At 42.2% G+C, this 14,205-nt stretch overlaps 1 protein-coding gene across 5 annotated transcripts in view; it reads left to right on the top strand.

Moving 5' to 3' along the window:
• The window catches only part of ULK4 (unc-51 like kinase 4), a gene marked incomplete at its 3' end in the record, with an annotated part of 169,697 nt that overhangs the window by 40,786 nt on the left and 114,706 nt on the right, over positions 1-14,205 (top strand). For all 5 annotated transcript variants that reach the window (XM_079947173.1, XM_079947175.1, XM_079947172.1 and 2 more), the window contains exons 21-24: positions 445-627; positions 5,492-5,619; positions 7,783-7,916; positions 12,202-12,323. In XM_079947173.1, coding sequence (XP_079803299.1) covers positions 445-627; positions 5,492-5,619; positions 7,783-7,916; positions 12,202-12,323 — 567 coding nt within the window. The remainder of the gene's footprint in view (positions 1-444; positions 628-5,491; positions 5,620-7,782; positions 7,917-12,201; positions 12,324-14,205) is intronic.

The following is a 14,205-nucleotide window of genomic DNA, read 5'->3' as shown; positions in this document are numbered from 1 at the left end:
TAAGAGAACCAGATCAAGCCAGCTGTACACTCAGCTTCTCTGAATGTATAACCCAAACAATCATGAAGCTTCTTTCATACAGAGAAGCTTCCAGAAACTTCCAGAAACCTCTTGAATGAATTAGAATAGGAAAGATCTCTACACATCAGATCAATACTTTCTGTACTAAGAAATGCAACCCGACAAGTTAAACAATGATTTGTTTTGTATTTCAATACACTGTTTAACATGTTAAAATTAAACATAGATTTTTGAAGAAAGCAAATGCCAAGTTAGGAAACAGTGTTGTTTCACTACTGAAACCTCAGAGCTGCTTTGGGGGTTCTTAAGACTATAAATTAGCCTATAAGTTTAATTAAAAGAAAAAATAATTGCTACAAAGTACCGTATGTATTTACATTTATTAAACTGAAAACATTCAACAGAGTTTTTTGTTTTATACAGGCATTGTGCAAAATTACTCGTCACTCACCTAGTGTTTTCCAGAGTGTGATTGAAAAGGTGGGATTACCAGCAGTGATACATTCACTTGCAACTGGAATATGCAAAGTTCAACAGCACATGATGACTATGTTCTCCGCTATGTTGTCATGTGGAATCCATTTGCAAAGGCTGGTTCAGGAAAAGGTTTGTTTTAAACATTTTCTTGTGTTACAAATATTTTTCATAAACTTTTTTTATTGACTGTTACTGTGTGCTGTACTAGATTGTAAAGACATCTCTATAAAATATAAACCGTCTATAAATTTTACAGTAGCCAGTTCATATTTTAGTTTTAAATAAACAGGCATATGACCTTTCCATTAAAGTGATCTTCAAAATTTTATCATACAAGAAAAAGAAAAAAAAATCAGAAAATAGTAGCACTGCAAACATAAACAGCAGGGGTCAAAACAAAGTAAGAGAGGTGTGTTTTGCTTGCCTCCTCCCTGCCCTAGATGCCTAGTGATACGTGGGGTATATTGCTGTTTTTCACCACGCTTGGGAATGTTTGTCTATGGAAGCAAATAAATTATGAGAAAGAATAAAAACAAAAGAAGTTTTCCTGCATCTGATATTATTAGATACAAAGGGGGGCTACCACAGCTAAGGAACTGTGCTCAGTATCCACACTCTACCTTGTAGTCAGTCTCATAAGCAGACAGGCAGGTTTGTGGCTTCAGAAACCCCTTATTGGAGAGCAACAAGAAAGGTGTTCTCATCAGAGGAAAGTTGCTGTAGCTGGTTAAAAAAACAGATTGATTCAGGGAGGTCTATCTTAGCCATTGAGCTGTATGATTTCCCCTTCACACATTTTGCACTGGTATCACGATTCATGCAGTTGTGTTGTGTTTGTGTAGTTCTGCTCCAGTGTAGAAGAAATACTCAGTAACGTAAAAAAGAAAGCACTGGTGAAATTGACAGGGATTTCCTCCTCCTCTAGTGAAGCCTTAACTAGTATTGCCAAGTTTGAAGGACTGCATGTTAGCTGCCATTGTCATCTTGCTAAAGTTCTTGAAATGTTGCTTGTGTGATATTGCTGTGCACCGCTGTGTTGGTCTGCCTGCCTGCCTAGAAAGAGAAACGATATGTATTTTCCACTTGTGAGGCTCCAGCAGCACTCACTTTGCTGTTCTTAGACCTTTTTTATGATTGAGACGTTAAAAGAACTTCCTAGGCTTTTCTAAAGTTTGCTCACTCCCCACTTAACTGTTTTGGGAGCGGTTTTCTCCCTTTGAGAGGCTAAAATTTTAGGACTTGCATACGTCTGCATGCATACCTTGTGGTTGCCTCTAACATGTAGCATCCTCCCTCTTTCTCTAAGCTCCCATTTTGGCTCCAATCCTGTCACCTCAGCCTCCCTTTTGCTTCTTGGCATCAGCCTCTTCACTGCTTTTGCCTCCAGAAGAAAGTGCCTTTTGCTGCTGTTCATAAGATTTTCAGCAGCTCTTCCTGGAGGATTGATGGTTTATGGATTCTCCAAATCAGTTTGGAAGGGTTTGCTAGGAGGAGGGTACAATTGGCCATGTCCTGAGCTCCAGAGGACATTGTTGGGCTTTTCCCCACACTGCTTACCCCTTCACCTTTCTGCACAAATACCTGCATATGCATACTTTTTTTTCCAGTTTTGCCGTATTGACCTCACATTCTCCTTTCCTTTCCTTTCCTTTTTTAAATAACATACTTTCCCCAAGCCTGGGTGCTAATGTTCTACCTACATAAATATCAGCATACACCCTGAACTTCACTAATAGAAGGAATAATAATTGAAATAAGGTGAATATAAAATAATGAAGCAGAGAAGTTGACATGATTTCTTTGCCAAGTCCCAAGAGGTAGAACTAACCTATACTTGAATTGCTGCTGAAATTCAATAAATTCAATGAGCTGTAGTATGCCTATAGATAATGGCCACAAGGAAAAAAACAATGAGAAATGTATGAAGACAACTACTTCAACCTGGTCCTTCCCAGGCACCTAAAAGAAAAAAATGAGTGCAACAATTGCAACTAAAGTTGTACTGCGATTATGCTATCCTTAAAGGACCTTAGGCCAATTTCTAAGTGAAATACACAGAAAAAACTTTTTAGTGAACTGGACTCTTCTTCTTAACCATACAAAAAACCCACAGCTATCAGTCCATGAAAATGGTTGTAATCTCTGTAATTATTTGATTAGATGTTGGTAAATGGGTTTTTTTTAGTAGCTTTGTTTTTTTTATTTTAGAAAATATTTACAGTATTTGGGGACTTTATTATAGTTCTTAAATAATAAAATAGTTTACTCTTCATACAAACTTTGGCCCAAAGAGGGTGGTTTGGGGAGAATTTAAAAAGTTTAGGGAAACTATACTTACACTCGTTATTTATAGCATTTAAAAATCTCACTATTATAAAGATCTCAGGAGTAATGGAATACAAGAGATTTCAGGGTAATTGCATACTGAGATAATAGAAGTTTCCAATGCAAAAGACCACTGTATATCCTTGGCATAATTAGTATATATTTATTTGAAATCTACCACTTTGTAGTTTGGTGGGGGGCAGGAAATCTGAATAATGGCCATAATTTTCTTTCTACTTTGTATACATTGTTAATATGCAGATCATAAAATATACTTTGAGGTTTGTTTGGACCCAGTTGTTGGGTCTTCAGCTAGTCAGGTGACAAGAAGGAGGGCATGATTCACTCAGGCTTCCTGTTTCTTTCCTTGGTCTGTGTGATTCCATACATCCCACACATTACTTTCTCTGACCATGTTTGTGGCAAGGAACATGCAGAAACTGCATGGCACAGACATGCCACATTCTTACCCTTGAAGGTCCTTCTACCCAGTTTTTCACAGTGAACCTGTCAGGCTGCCAGCAAAGTCCCTCCATCTGTTGTCTGACACTGTAAGCAGAACTAGGCACAGTGCTTGCAGTAATTAACTTTATTGCTCAGTAATCAAGGAGTCAGCACACAGCACATCCATCAGATAAGCACGTCAGTTGCAGAAACTAAAGTTCCGTCCTCTCGCTCCCTTCTTTATACCCCCCTCCTTGCATTTTTTCACTGTGTCTCAGCTTTTCTTAATTGCTCTCGCCTTTTCTCGACCCTTCTTTCCTGAATCAGGACAGTGTTGCAGAGCAGGAGACCCAGCCCCTCCTCCTTTATCAGCACCTGTGGCTACCTCAAGCCTCTCCCCTTCACTCTCACTCTCTATTGATGATTCTTCCCTGTCCCACCAGTCTGAACCTGGTTCAAAGTCCCCTTCCACCTCACGTACCTCCTGGACTACTGGCTGCCACCACTCTTCCTCGTCCAGCCAGTCCCTGAAAGAACCCCTCAGGCCATTCATCAGGATCTCCCAATTCTTGAATAATAATAATAATAATAATAATAATAATAATAATAATTTATTATTTATACCCCGCCCATCTGGCTGGGCCTCCCCAGCCACTCTGGGCGGCTTCCATAGAAAGCAAAAATACAGTAAAATATCACACGTTAAAAACTTACCCAAACAGGGCTGCCTTAAGATGTCTTCTGAATGTCAGGTAGTTGTTTATCGCTTTGACATCTGCTGGAAGGGCGTTCCACAGGGCGGGCACCACTACCGAGAAGGCCCTCTGCCTGGTTCCCTGTAGCTTTACTTCTCGCAATGAGGGAACCGCCAGAAGGCCCTCGGCGCTGGACCTCAGCGTCTGTGGGGAGAGGGATCATCTGTGGGGAGAGGGATCTGTGTGCTGATGTGGACAGAAGGAAAATAAAAAGTCAGCTTTTGCCTGTCCACACCCCCGCTTCCATGGGAGGCTATAATTTTAGAAATTTAATTAAATAAATCCCTTCAGAGTCATTATAGAACATCTAGTTTAGTGTATTACGAATTGGAGGCAGGAGACCAAGTCTCTTCCTGTGCTTTGGAATTGCTACCTATAGTTCAGACTGCAAAAAGTCATTTGTAGAGCGTATTAAAATACCACCCAATTATATTTTTTAAACAACAGATTTATTGATATAATTACCAGCCCCTTTTCCTCCTGTATTGCTTCTGTATGTTATACTTTGAGAGTTCCAATGACCTCTGTGTTACATTAAAGATAATGACAAGTCTGTGGCCTGCCATTTAATTTACCTGCCAGCCTACACAGTGACTGTACATCTTTTCATATTTCTGTATAAAGGCATACCTCCAGCCCATCAATCCAAAGTCACATGGGATTGCTAAGGATTTTATTTGCTTTATCACTATTGTCTGCTTACGGGATCTTTGGGGATGTGAATTTTGAAAAATACAATTTACAAAACAGAAATTTATCTCAAAAAAAATAATTAATCCCTTTATAGTCCGAGAGAACACTGCCAATAAAGGTTTTTTTTATCCTGTAACACATTTGCAAAAAATCAATATCTTCAGTTCTATAAACTAAAGAGTTGCCAACTTGGTCTGCTAAACTCCCCTTAATTTTAACGCTGGAATTGCACCTTTTAATTTGTGCATTCATTTGCTGTGTTCACCCTTGTGTCTATTCACTACATTGCGTTTAGTAGAAGAGAAATTTGATGTTATCCGTTAGTTTTCAGAAGATTGTGTATGCAGTTTCCATGAAAGACACAACTTCATGGAAAGTGTTTGCGTTACAGTTTGTGATGTCACAAAAAGAAGTGTGGAGAACAATTTGAAGGGAAATCATAGCCTCCTACCTGTGGGTTGTGCGGACTAAAACTGGTGATGTCTATAAGGTGGGCCATGCCAGGGCAGACATCTGCAGATACCATGAAGGAGACTGAATGACCATACTTGAGCCCCACCCCCACCCCCTCAAAATGATGGTCAACTGATACTGGCTAACAAACATCATAACTTTTATCTCATAATTTCTTTCTGTGGTTTTGACTTGGGAAAAAATACCATTAGTAATACACTGTTTTAATTTAAAATGATAGGGAGAGGGGAAGAGTCAAGTTATATGTATTCTTCTCATTGAAACTGTGTTTCTCTCCCTCCCCCCCCCAACTTTCCAACCAGGACCTTGTGACTACAGTTATTCGAATGTTTGAAAGTCCTTCTGCCTCCATTCGAGCAAAGGCTTTTCTAGTGTTGTTACAAGTTTTGATTAATAATAAAGAGATGCTTCTTCTGAGCTGCCAAGCGAGGTAAAGTGATGCTCTAAGCTATTATTGGACCGAAAGGTGTGTGCAGTTAAAATTTTACTCTGGGAATTGTATCATGTTTCTATCAACAAACTTGTTACCTTCCAATGCTGGCGGCATGGTTGCTTATCTGGTGGATTACAAGGCAGACCTATGAATTTACTAGTACCGAGTGAGCAGCCTCTGATTGATCAGAACGAAGGAGAAACCTTTATAGACATGGGCAAGACTACCAAGCTACTCTGAGCAAGTCAGAAATTGAGCTGTGAAGTGTTGATACGGCTCTTGCATGGGCCAAGAAAATCGGAAGCTCATTTTGAATCTCACTACCTGATATTTGACAATGGAAAACTTAATACAGTTACTGGCAGCTTATTGGTCTGGGCAAGGGGAGCTGCAATATTGAATCTCCCGGCAGCACCGTCACTGCTGCTTACCGGTAGGGACAAGGTAGCAATGGTGTTAGGGTTGTGAGGCAGCAACAGCAGACCCAATTTGGTGCAGTTGTGCCCATACAGCCTAACCTCGTCACTGCCTTGCCTCTCCCTTTGCTAGTAAGTGGCAGCAGTCAGTGGTGGAGCTTCATGCTCTGGCACCGGGGGCAGAGAGCAGGCAGGGAGGTGGCAGGTGCACGTCCCAGGGGTGTGGTGCACGTCCCAGGGGCATGGTGCGCTTTCCATGGGCATGGCACACATCCCCGGGGCATGGCGCATCACCCGCAGGGGTGTGGCACCCAGCACGGGGGGGGGGGGAGCTGCAGTGGCACCACACTGGGATCGTGGGGGCGGTGCGCTCCCCCCGCCCCCCTCTTCTTCCGCCAGTTGCAGCAGTGCTGCTCTCTGGGGGCTATCGTTGCAGCTCCACCCCGCCATGCAAGCCACTTTGAACAGACTTTCTGTTGCTTCTTTTCTTTGTCCTTTTCTTACTATATGCTTGCCTTGCCCTAGCTGGTTACTAGCTTCTAATTTCTCTCCATCCTGCTTTTGCTTATACCATAACTTCTCACTGACTGATGATAATTAGCTTGATGGACTTTTTGCTTTGTTCCTACTTGCAGTGCTTAAACTTCATTAGAAATAAAGTCTAGAAGATGTTGTTTAAAATGTTAAAATCAGTAAATTGTTTCAAAGACTGTGCAATTAGTTTTAGATCCCTGCATCTGTATTAAGGTTGGTTCAGATATAACACCAAACTAAGGTTTGGTGCAATTATCAGGCTTGCTTACTTCTTTTGCGCTACTGTTGGCTTTTTAGATGTGTGAGTCATCGTACGTACAGTGGTGCCCCGCAAGATGAATGCCTTGCAAGACGGAAAACCCGCTAGATGAAAGGGTTTTCCGTTTTGGAGGTGCTTCGCAAAACGAATTTCCTATGGGCTTGCTTCGCAAGACGAAAATGTCTTGCGAGTTCCTGCGGGGTTTTTTTCCTCCCCCCCCCCTTTTTCTAAGCCGCTAAGCCACTTATCTGCTTATCCGCTAAGCCGCTAAAAGCCGCTAATAGCGCTAATCCGCTAAGCCGTCAATGGGCTTGCTTCGCAAGACGAAAAAACCTCTAGACGAAGAGACTCGCGGAACGGATTAATTTCGTCTTGCGAGGCACCACTGTATAGCCGAAGCATTTTCAAATGTGAAGCATTCAAAAAGTAAAACTTAAAATATATATTCTCTTTGCTATGCATTCTGTTTCACCATTGCCTAAGGGTCTATTGAAGTGATTCTCTTCCTGAATGAATAGCAATCACAGTGGAGGTTTTTTTTTAGATGCTAAGGGATTACTCACCCAATTAAAGCATGTAAGATTTAGTATTACTTTCTGTGGAATGAAGAAATTATAAATTAACTTGTTAAAGAAGGACTTTTATTCCTCTTCAGTCTAAAATGTGAAAACAAGTTGATACAATTACATGCAATGAAGGTTCACTTATGTAGAATAGATTTTAACAGCTCATGTGCCATGCTGCAATCCTATATGCACTCTCATGACAGCCTTCACCAACCCACTGCCCTCTAGATGTTTTGGGTAGCAATTCCCATCAGCTTCAGCCAACATGGCCAAAACATCTGGAGGGCTCCAGAAAGGGGTATGCTGCCTTATGGAAATTCTTGTAGCGATCTTTTGAGAGAAGTATCATTGTTTTGTTATATAAGATGAATTTCTATGTGTGTAGATTGGTGATGTACATTGAAAGAGACAGCAGAAAGGCCATGCCAGGAAAAGAGCAGCAAAGCAGCCATGAATACCTGTCAAAATGCCTGGATCTTCTCATCTATCACATTGTGCAGGAGCTGCCACAAATTCTAGGTAAATTGTGCTGCCTCACTATAAAAGGAGGTAGAGGTCCCTTTTGCTCTTTTCTTGTGAAGCACTGTAGAGGATTAATGACAAAAGCAAACACAGTTCTTGCCTCAAGACGCTGACATTCCAAAAGCAGTAATGGCATGAGTTGCAGTAGGAAAGATAACATGCTGTAATGGGAGAAGTATTAGAGGGCTACAGTTGTGGTCCTGTGGTAATAGGAATGAATTTGCTGGATTGCATTCCACCATTATAATTGGAAATGGTGGAGAAGGGGTAGTAGGCTTTACAGTTTCTTGGGGAGCTTCCAGCACTGCGGCCGCTCCCTCCACGCCCACATTTAGAGTGGAACTACAACATCAGCTTCGACATCCATGATCCCAGCATCTTTCTTTGAAGGTGGCCCGGAAACTACAATTAATCCAGAATGTGGCAGCTAGACTGGTGACTGGGAGTGGCCACCGAGATCATATAACACTGGTCCTGAAAGACCTACATTGGCTCCCTGTACGTTTCCAAGGACAAGTCAAAGTGCTGGTGCTGACCTTTAAAGCCCTAAACGGCCTCAGCCCAGTATATCTGAAGGAGCGTCTCCACCCCCATCGCTCAGCCCAGACACTGAAGTCCAGCTCCAAGGGCCTTCTGACGGTTCCCTCCCTACAAGAAGTGAGGTTACAGGGAACCAGGCAGAGGGCCTTCTTGGTAGTGGAGCCCGCCCTGTGCAACACTCTCCCATCAGATGTTAAGGAAATAAACAAGTATCTGACTTTTAGAAGACATCTGAAGGCAGCCCTGTTTAATGTTTATTATGTCTTACTGTGCTTTTAATACTCTCTTGGGAGCCCCCCAGAGTGGTTGGGGAAACCCAGCCAGATGGACGGGGTATAAATAAATAAATAAATAATAATAAATAATAATAATAATAGTAATTACATGACTACACCATCACCAGTCTGCTGGAGCAGAGACAGTTTTACTGGCACCACAAGGGGCATCTCAACAGTGATGTAGAACAGAGCACAGAAGGCGACGGGCACTGAATTTTAGCATTGCACAGGGCACCACTGACATTTGATAGCCCAAAACCTGCCACTTGCTGGAGCACTGCAAGATTATCTTAGCATTACATGATATACAAGGATTTCATGCAAGAAAGCAAGTGCTAGAGAAATTAAGTGAGGCATAATGTCTTCCTGAATATATAGGTCAACAGCAGGTTTAAGAGGTTTAAGTTAGAGAACTTGACAACAATATTACAGTGCCAGGATATTTTCTCGTATATGTGAGGATATAAACATTTTGTTAATTTGTATTCAGTTTTAACGGCAAAGATAAGAAACAAACATGCTTCTCCCATCATTTCCTTAAAAAAATAATGGGGCTCTCTTACACGTGTTTGTGAATAATATTTAGTTAACCCTTTATGATTATTATGATGATGATAATTTATTTATATCCCGCCCATCTGGCTGGGTTTACCCAGTCACTCTGGGAGACTTTCAATAGAATATTAAGAACACGTTAAAACATTAAATATTAAAAACTTTCCTAAACAGGGCTGCCTTCAGATGTTTTCTAAAAGTCAGGTAGTTGTTTATTTCCTTGACATCTGATGGGAGGGCGTTCCACAGGGCAGGCATCACTACCGAGAAGGCCCTTTAATGTCCAAAATAATCAAATTGGCAAATAAAACTAAATTTAAAATTGTTCATTTGCCAATCTAGTTTTTTTGTAGATTTGAGAGGAAGATTTGCATGTAAACAATATTGAAATTTCAGTCTCTTCCAGCAGATGTAGCTGTAAACCACATATATTAAAGTACTTATTTTTAAAAAGTAGAAAAACATTTCAGATGTACATTTTTCAAACCTAAATCATGTAAACTATAACATGCTTATTAAAAACTGGTTAATCTCCTTTTTGTCTGAGCTTTAGCAGTACAAACTATGAGTTTTGCTGCTTCGTGGCATGTAATTTCAGAGAATTCTCAGGCATGTCCTCATTTAGCAGGGACCCAACAGAAATCAGTGCAATGGTGTCAGAAAGGTATCTTGTATTCCATTCGTCTTTTCACCAGTGCAGCATAGGAGTTGTTCTGTGGCTCCAGCATAGGAAAGGTAGTGGCTGCAGTTTGATGCTGAGTCTGGTGATGGATGTCACTGGAAACTTACAGGTTACCTTGTTCCAGCACTTAGAGTCCAACTACACTTCATGTTAAATATATTGTTCTCCCTTGCATGTCTGTTTTTTCTTGTTAAATTAGTAGCTGTTTTGTCATGGTAGCGGTAAAAGGTAAAAGACCCCTGGACAGTTAAGTCCAGTCAAAGGCGACTATGGGGTTATGGTGCTCATCTCGCTTTCAGGCCAAGGGAGCTGGCGTTTGTCCACAGACAGCTTTCCAGGTCGTGTGGCCAGCATGACTTAACTGCTTTCTGGCTCAACAGAAGACCTTGACAGAAGACAGAACCCACAGAAATATTGTCAGGACCATACCATTCCCCAGGCAAAAATAAAAAATAGATCACCCATCAATGACAGATTCCTTCCTGTGTCAACCTGACAGGTGTTATAATGATTTTCATCAGCATTTTTGAATGAGGGTTCAATTAGCCGTCTTGGACATGCAGTCCCAATCCTGGTGTCTTATTTATTCCATTTTTATTTTTTCATGATGGCACACATAGTTCTCCCCCTCCTCAGCAGTGGGGTATTGCTTTGTTTGTAACTGTGTTGTGCACTTTTGTGATTTTATATTTTTAACTGTCCTGCCAACTGCTATTTTGAAAAGAGAAGCAGACATGCAAGGCCAAATTACCTACTTAATGAAATATCATTTGGCTCTGAGACCTTTTGCCAACACTGTGTTGCTGTGCCAGGATTGAACTATTGAATTCTACCTAAGAAAACTATTTTCGGTAATTTAAACAATATTACCTTTGAGAGACTGTCTGAGTCACCTATACCTGTTGGAGTATCTGTCTGCATGTTGAGTAGCAACTCTGCCCACCTGGGTTCTAAGAGGTGTGGCCAAAGAGCATTGTCTATTTTGCCTATTTGGTGTCTTAGGGGTTGATCAACTTTTAGCCTGAGTCTAATACTGAGATACACACACAGCATCAGTGGTGGCTGGTACCCACTAGACCTGGTACAGGTGTTAAGAGGTTATGGGACTTATCTAGTGAGCAGTTATCCCCGCATTTACAAAAATAACTGCAAATGATTAAGCCAAAAACAGATACTCCACCATTGCACTCTCTTACTCAATACAATTTTTTTTAAAAAAATGAGCTGCTCAAACTAGCAACCACGCCCTTCTACTGGCTAGCAGCAAAGAATGTATTTTGAGGAATGGGCAATTTAGGAAACAGCTCTGTGTCTGCTCTAACTACCCTTCAAGGCAGCCCCACTAGGTCAATACTGAGGTTGCTGGTTAACCTCATAACAGATGGAGTTGATGCCTTCATAGTGGTGCTGAATTTTAGACAGTCCAGTCAGTCATATGGTTTTTCTGCTTAGAGACACACGAGAGGGATCTCTTTGCCGTAGCCGATCCTAATCCAATAGTATAGCTGAGTTCTGTAAATACTTGATTGGTGAGAGAACAATAGGTTGACAGAAATGTTTGCAGAACATCTCAGAGTTCAAGTAGAAGTATGAAAAGTTTGTGCAACAGGAAAAAAACACGGGGCTTTGAGATTTTGGAGGATGCTTGACATTTTCCTTGGGAGGGCCATGCCCCAGTAGCCCTAGTGGGCCAGCATCTACTTCTGGTCATAAGATAATTAGGTAGCACTAAAGTAAGCCTGTTTCTTTCTTTAGAGCACCAGTAGAGGAGCATTGCATACTGAAAACCTGAAAAATTCAATTTTAGCTGGGACCTTCTACAATCAACTTGTACTGTATTAAAAATTCAGACACCGATGATTTATTAATGAACATATTTGGAGGATATTACATAACTGGAACAATGCTACTCTGTAAAAAATGCTATCCATTGCAGAAGGGAGTTCTTTCTTACAGCTTTTCCTTTCAGTTAGCTGATAATAATTATAAATAGATATAATTATAAATAGGACATGAAGGTGCTCCTCTTACTTCATAATAGCCCCAGCCAAATGGCAGACAGCAGGATGCTCGTGCTCCATTGCAATCACAGTGTCTGACACCACAGGAGTTCAGTTTGTACCAGCGCAGATTTTCTCGGAAGAAAGTCTAACTGTTAAGTGGAGCTTATTCTCAATAACTGCAAAGGACTACAGACTTGCTAATATCATGAAATTTGTGCTTGTAGGTGACATTCTTTCTGCTTTAGCAAATGTATCAGGACGTAAACATCCATCAACAATTCAAGCTAAGCAGCTGAAAGGGTGCCTTCCAATGTTGCCTGTGGTACTTCATCTTGTGACATCCCAGGTATAATTTGTTGACAGAAAATGAAGACTGTTACTGGTTTCTGGGTTGTTTGCGTTTTTGACTTTATTGGTTATAGTCCAAAATGTTGCCTTGTTGTAGATTGGCATTAATTTATACCAGTGAGTTTGTTACAAAGTTCTTGCACTGCTAATTAAAGTGAAACATATCATGCTTTTGTGGCTAGTTTCTCCAACCTGCACCCCTGCTTCCAGCCCTCTCCAGTTTTACATCAAGTATGAGTGGCGCACATGAAGACCAGGGTCTCACCAGTCTGTACAGTGACCTAGAGAGCAGAAGATTCTGCTCCCAACTCTCCCCTGTTCTCTTCCTGTTGCATTTCTGTTAGTGTGGAAGTGAGCTATCTGAGTACTGGGCAGAAGGGAGAAAATGTGCAAGACATTTGCCCCATAAGGCATGCAGTGATCTGGCAGGAAACAAGCCTTTTTAACTCTCTCCTTAAGTGCTACATTTGGGTGGGAAAGTGTCTGCTCCAGACGGAGCCAAGGAGTAGTATAAAGTACCAGTTGACACAAGAGGTAGACAGGTGCAGTGCTCTGAAAGAGGGTGATGGGTGGAAAAGTGGGAGAGACAGCCTTCTCAAACTTCACAGAACTCATCTAAAACATTGCTTTAATAAAATGAAAGCAGAGGGCAGTAAAGAGAACGCACCATGTTTCTACCTGCCATTGTTCCTGGCACCCCTCTACAGTGGTACCTTGGTTTGCAACTGCTTTGGATAACAACCATTTTGGATTACAACCACGTCAAACCCGGAAGTGCGTGTCCCTTTTTTTGGATTACAACCCAATTTATTGGATTACAACCAATTGGGGGGGGGCATTGGCGAAAGCACACCTTGGGTTACAACCTGTTTTGGTTTACAACCGGACCCCCGGAACGGATTATGGTTGTAAACCAAGGTACCACTGTATTGGAAATCTCACGGTATGTAGTATTTTGGATCAGAGGCATTGTGTGGTGGGTGCCGTGGCCCCCCGGCACAATTTTTAGAGGGGGTGCAAATAGGCATCCCTACAGCAGGCTCCTTCATTGCAGCCTGGCTCCACACCAGAATAAACAGGAGAGCAGGCAGGTCGGTGGCAGTGGTACTGCTCACCCTAGGCTGCGGTACACCTTGCGTCCGGCGGCGTCAGCTGTGGCGCTGACTTACTTCTGACCCAACTGCAGAGATCGGGGGAAGAGTGGGCAGCAGCTTCCCCACCCCTCTCCTACCCTGAACTGTTGCACACTGGAGGGTGCCCTCCGCATCCCTCAGGGGCTCACCCCACGCTCCCACCCCGGACAGCGTGGGCATATCCTCCACCACTGTTTTGGATGGAGATAGGGAAGGAGAGAGTCAGCCTCACATTGTAACACTGAAGCCCTTATATAAGCCCTAACACTGTTATGTCAAGTTGCTCCTTTCATCTCTGTCACATTCTAGTGTGATTAATTCATACTGGTCATACATAAAAACATATGAAAATCAGACCAATCTAATCAAACCAATCTAATCAGACCAATCTAATCAAACAATCCTGTTTCCAACAGCAGGCAGTCGGGTACCTATGGGAAGCCATCAAGCCAGACACGAATACAGTAGCAACTGGTGTTTAGTGATGTGCTACCTCTGATCCTCAAAGGGACGCAGGTGGCGCTGTGGGTTAAAGCCTCAGCGCCTAGGGCTTGCCGATCGAAAGGTCGGCGGTTCGAATCCCTGCGGCGGGGTGCGCTCCCGCTGCTCGGTCCCAGCGCCTGCCAACCTAGCAGTTCGAAAGCACCTCCGGGTGCAAGTAGATAAATAGGGACCGCTTACCAGCGGGAAGGTAAACGGCGTTTCCGTGTGCAGCTCTGGCTCGCCAGAGCAGCGATGTCACGCTGG

This window comes from Podarcis cretensis, assembly GCF_951804945.1.
Source record: "Podarcis cretensis genome assembly, chromosome: 12".
NCBI lineage: Eukaryota > Metazoa > Chordata > Lepidosauria > Squamata > Lacertidae > Podarcis > Podarcis cretensis.
This window is presented reverse-complemented; position numbering and strand designations above follow the sequence as displayed.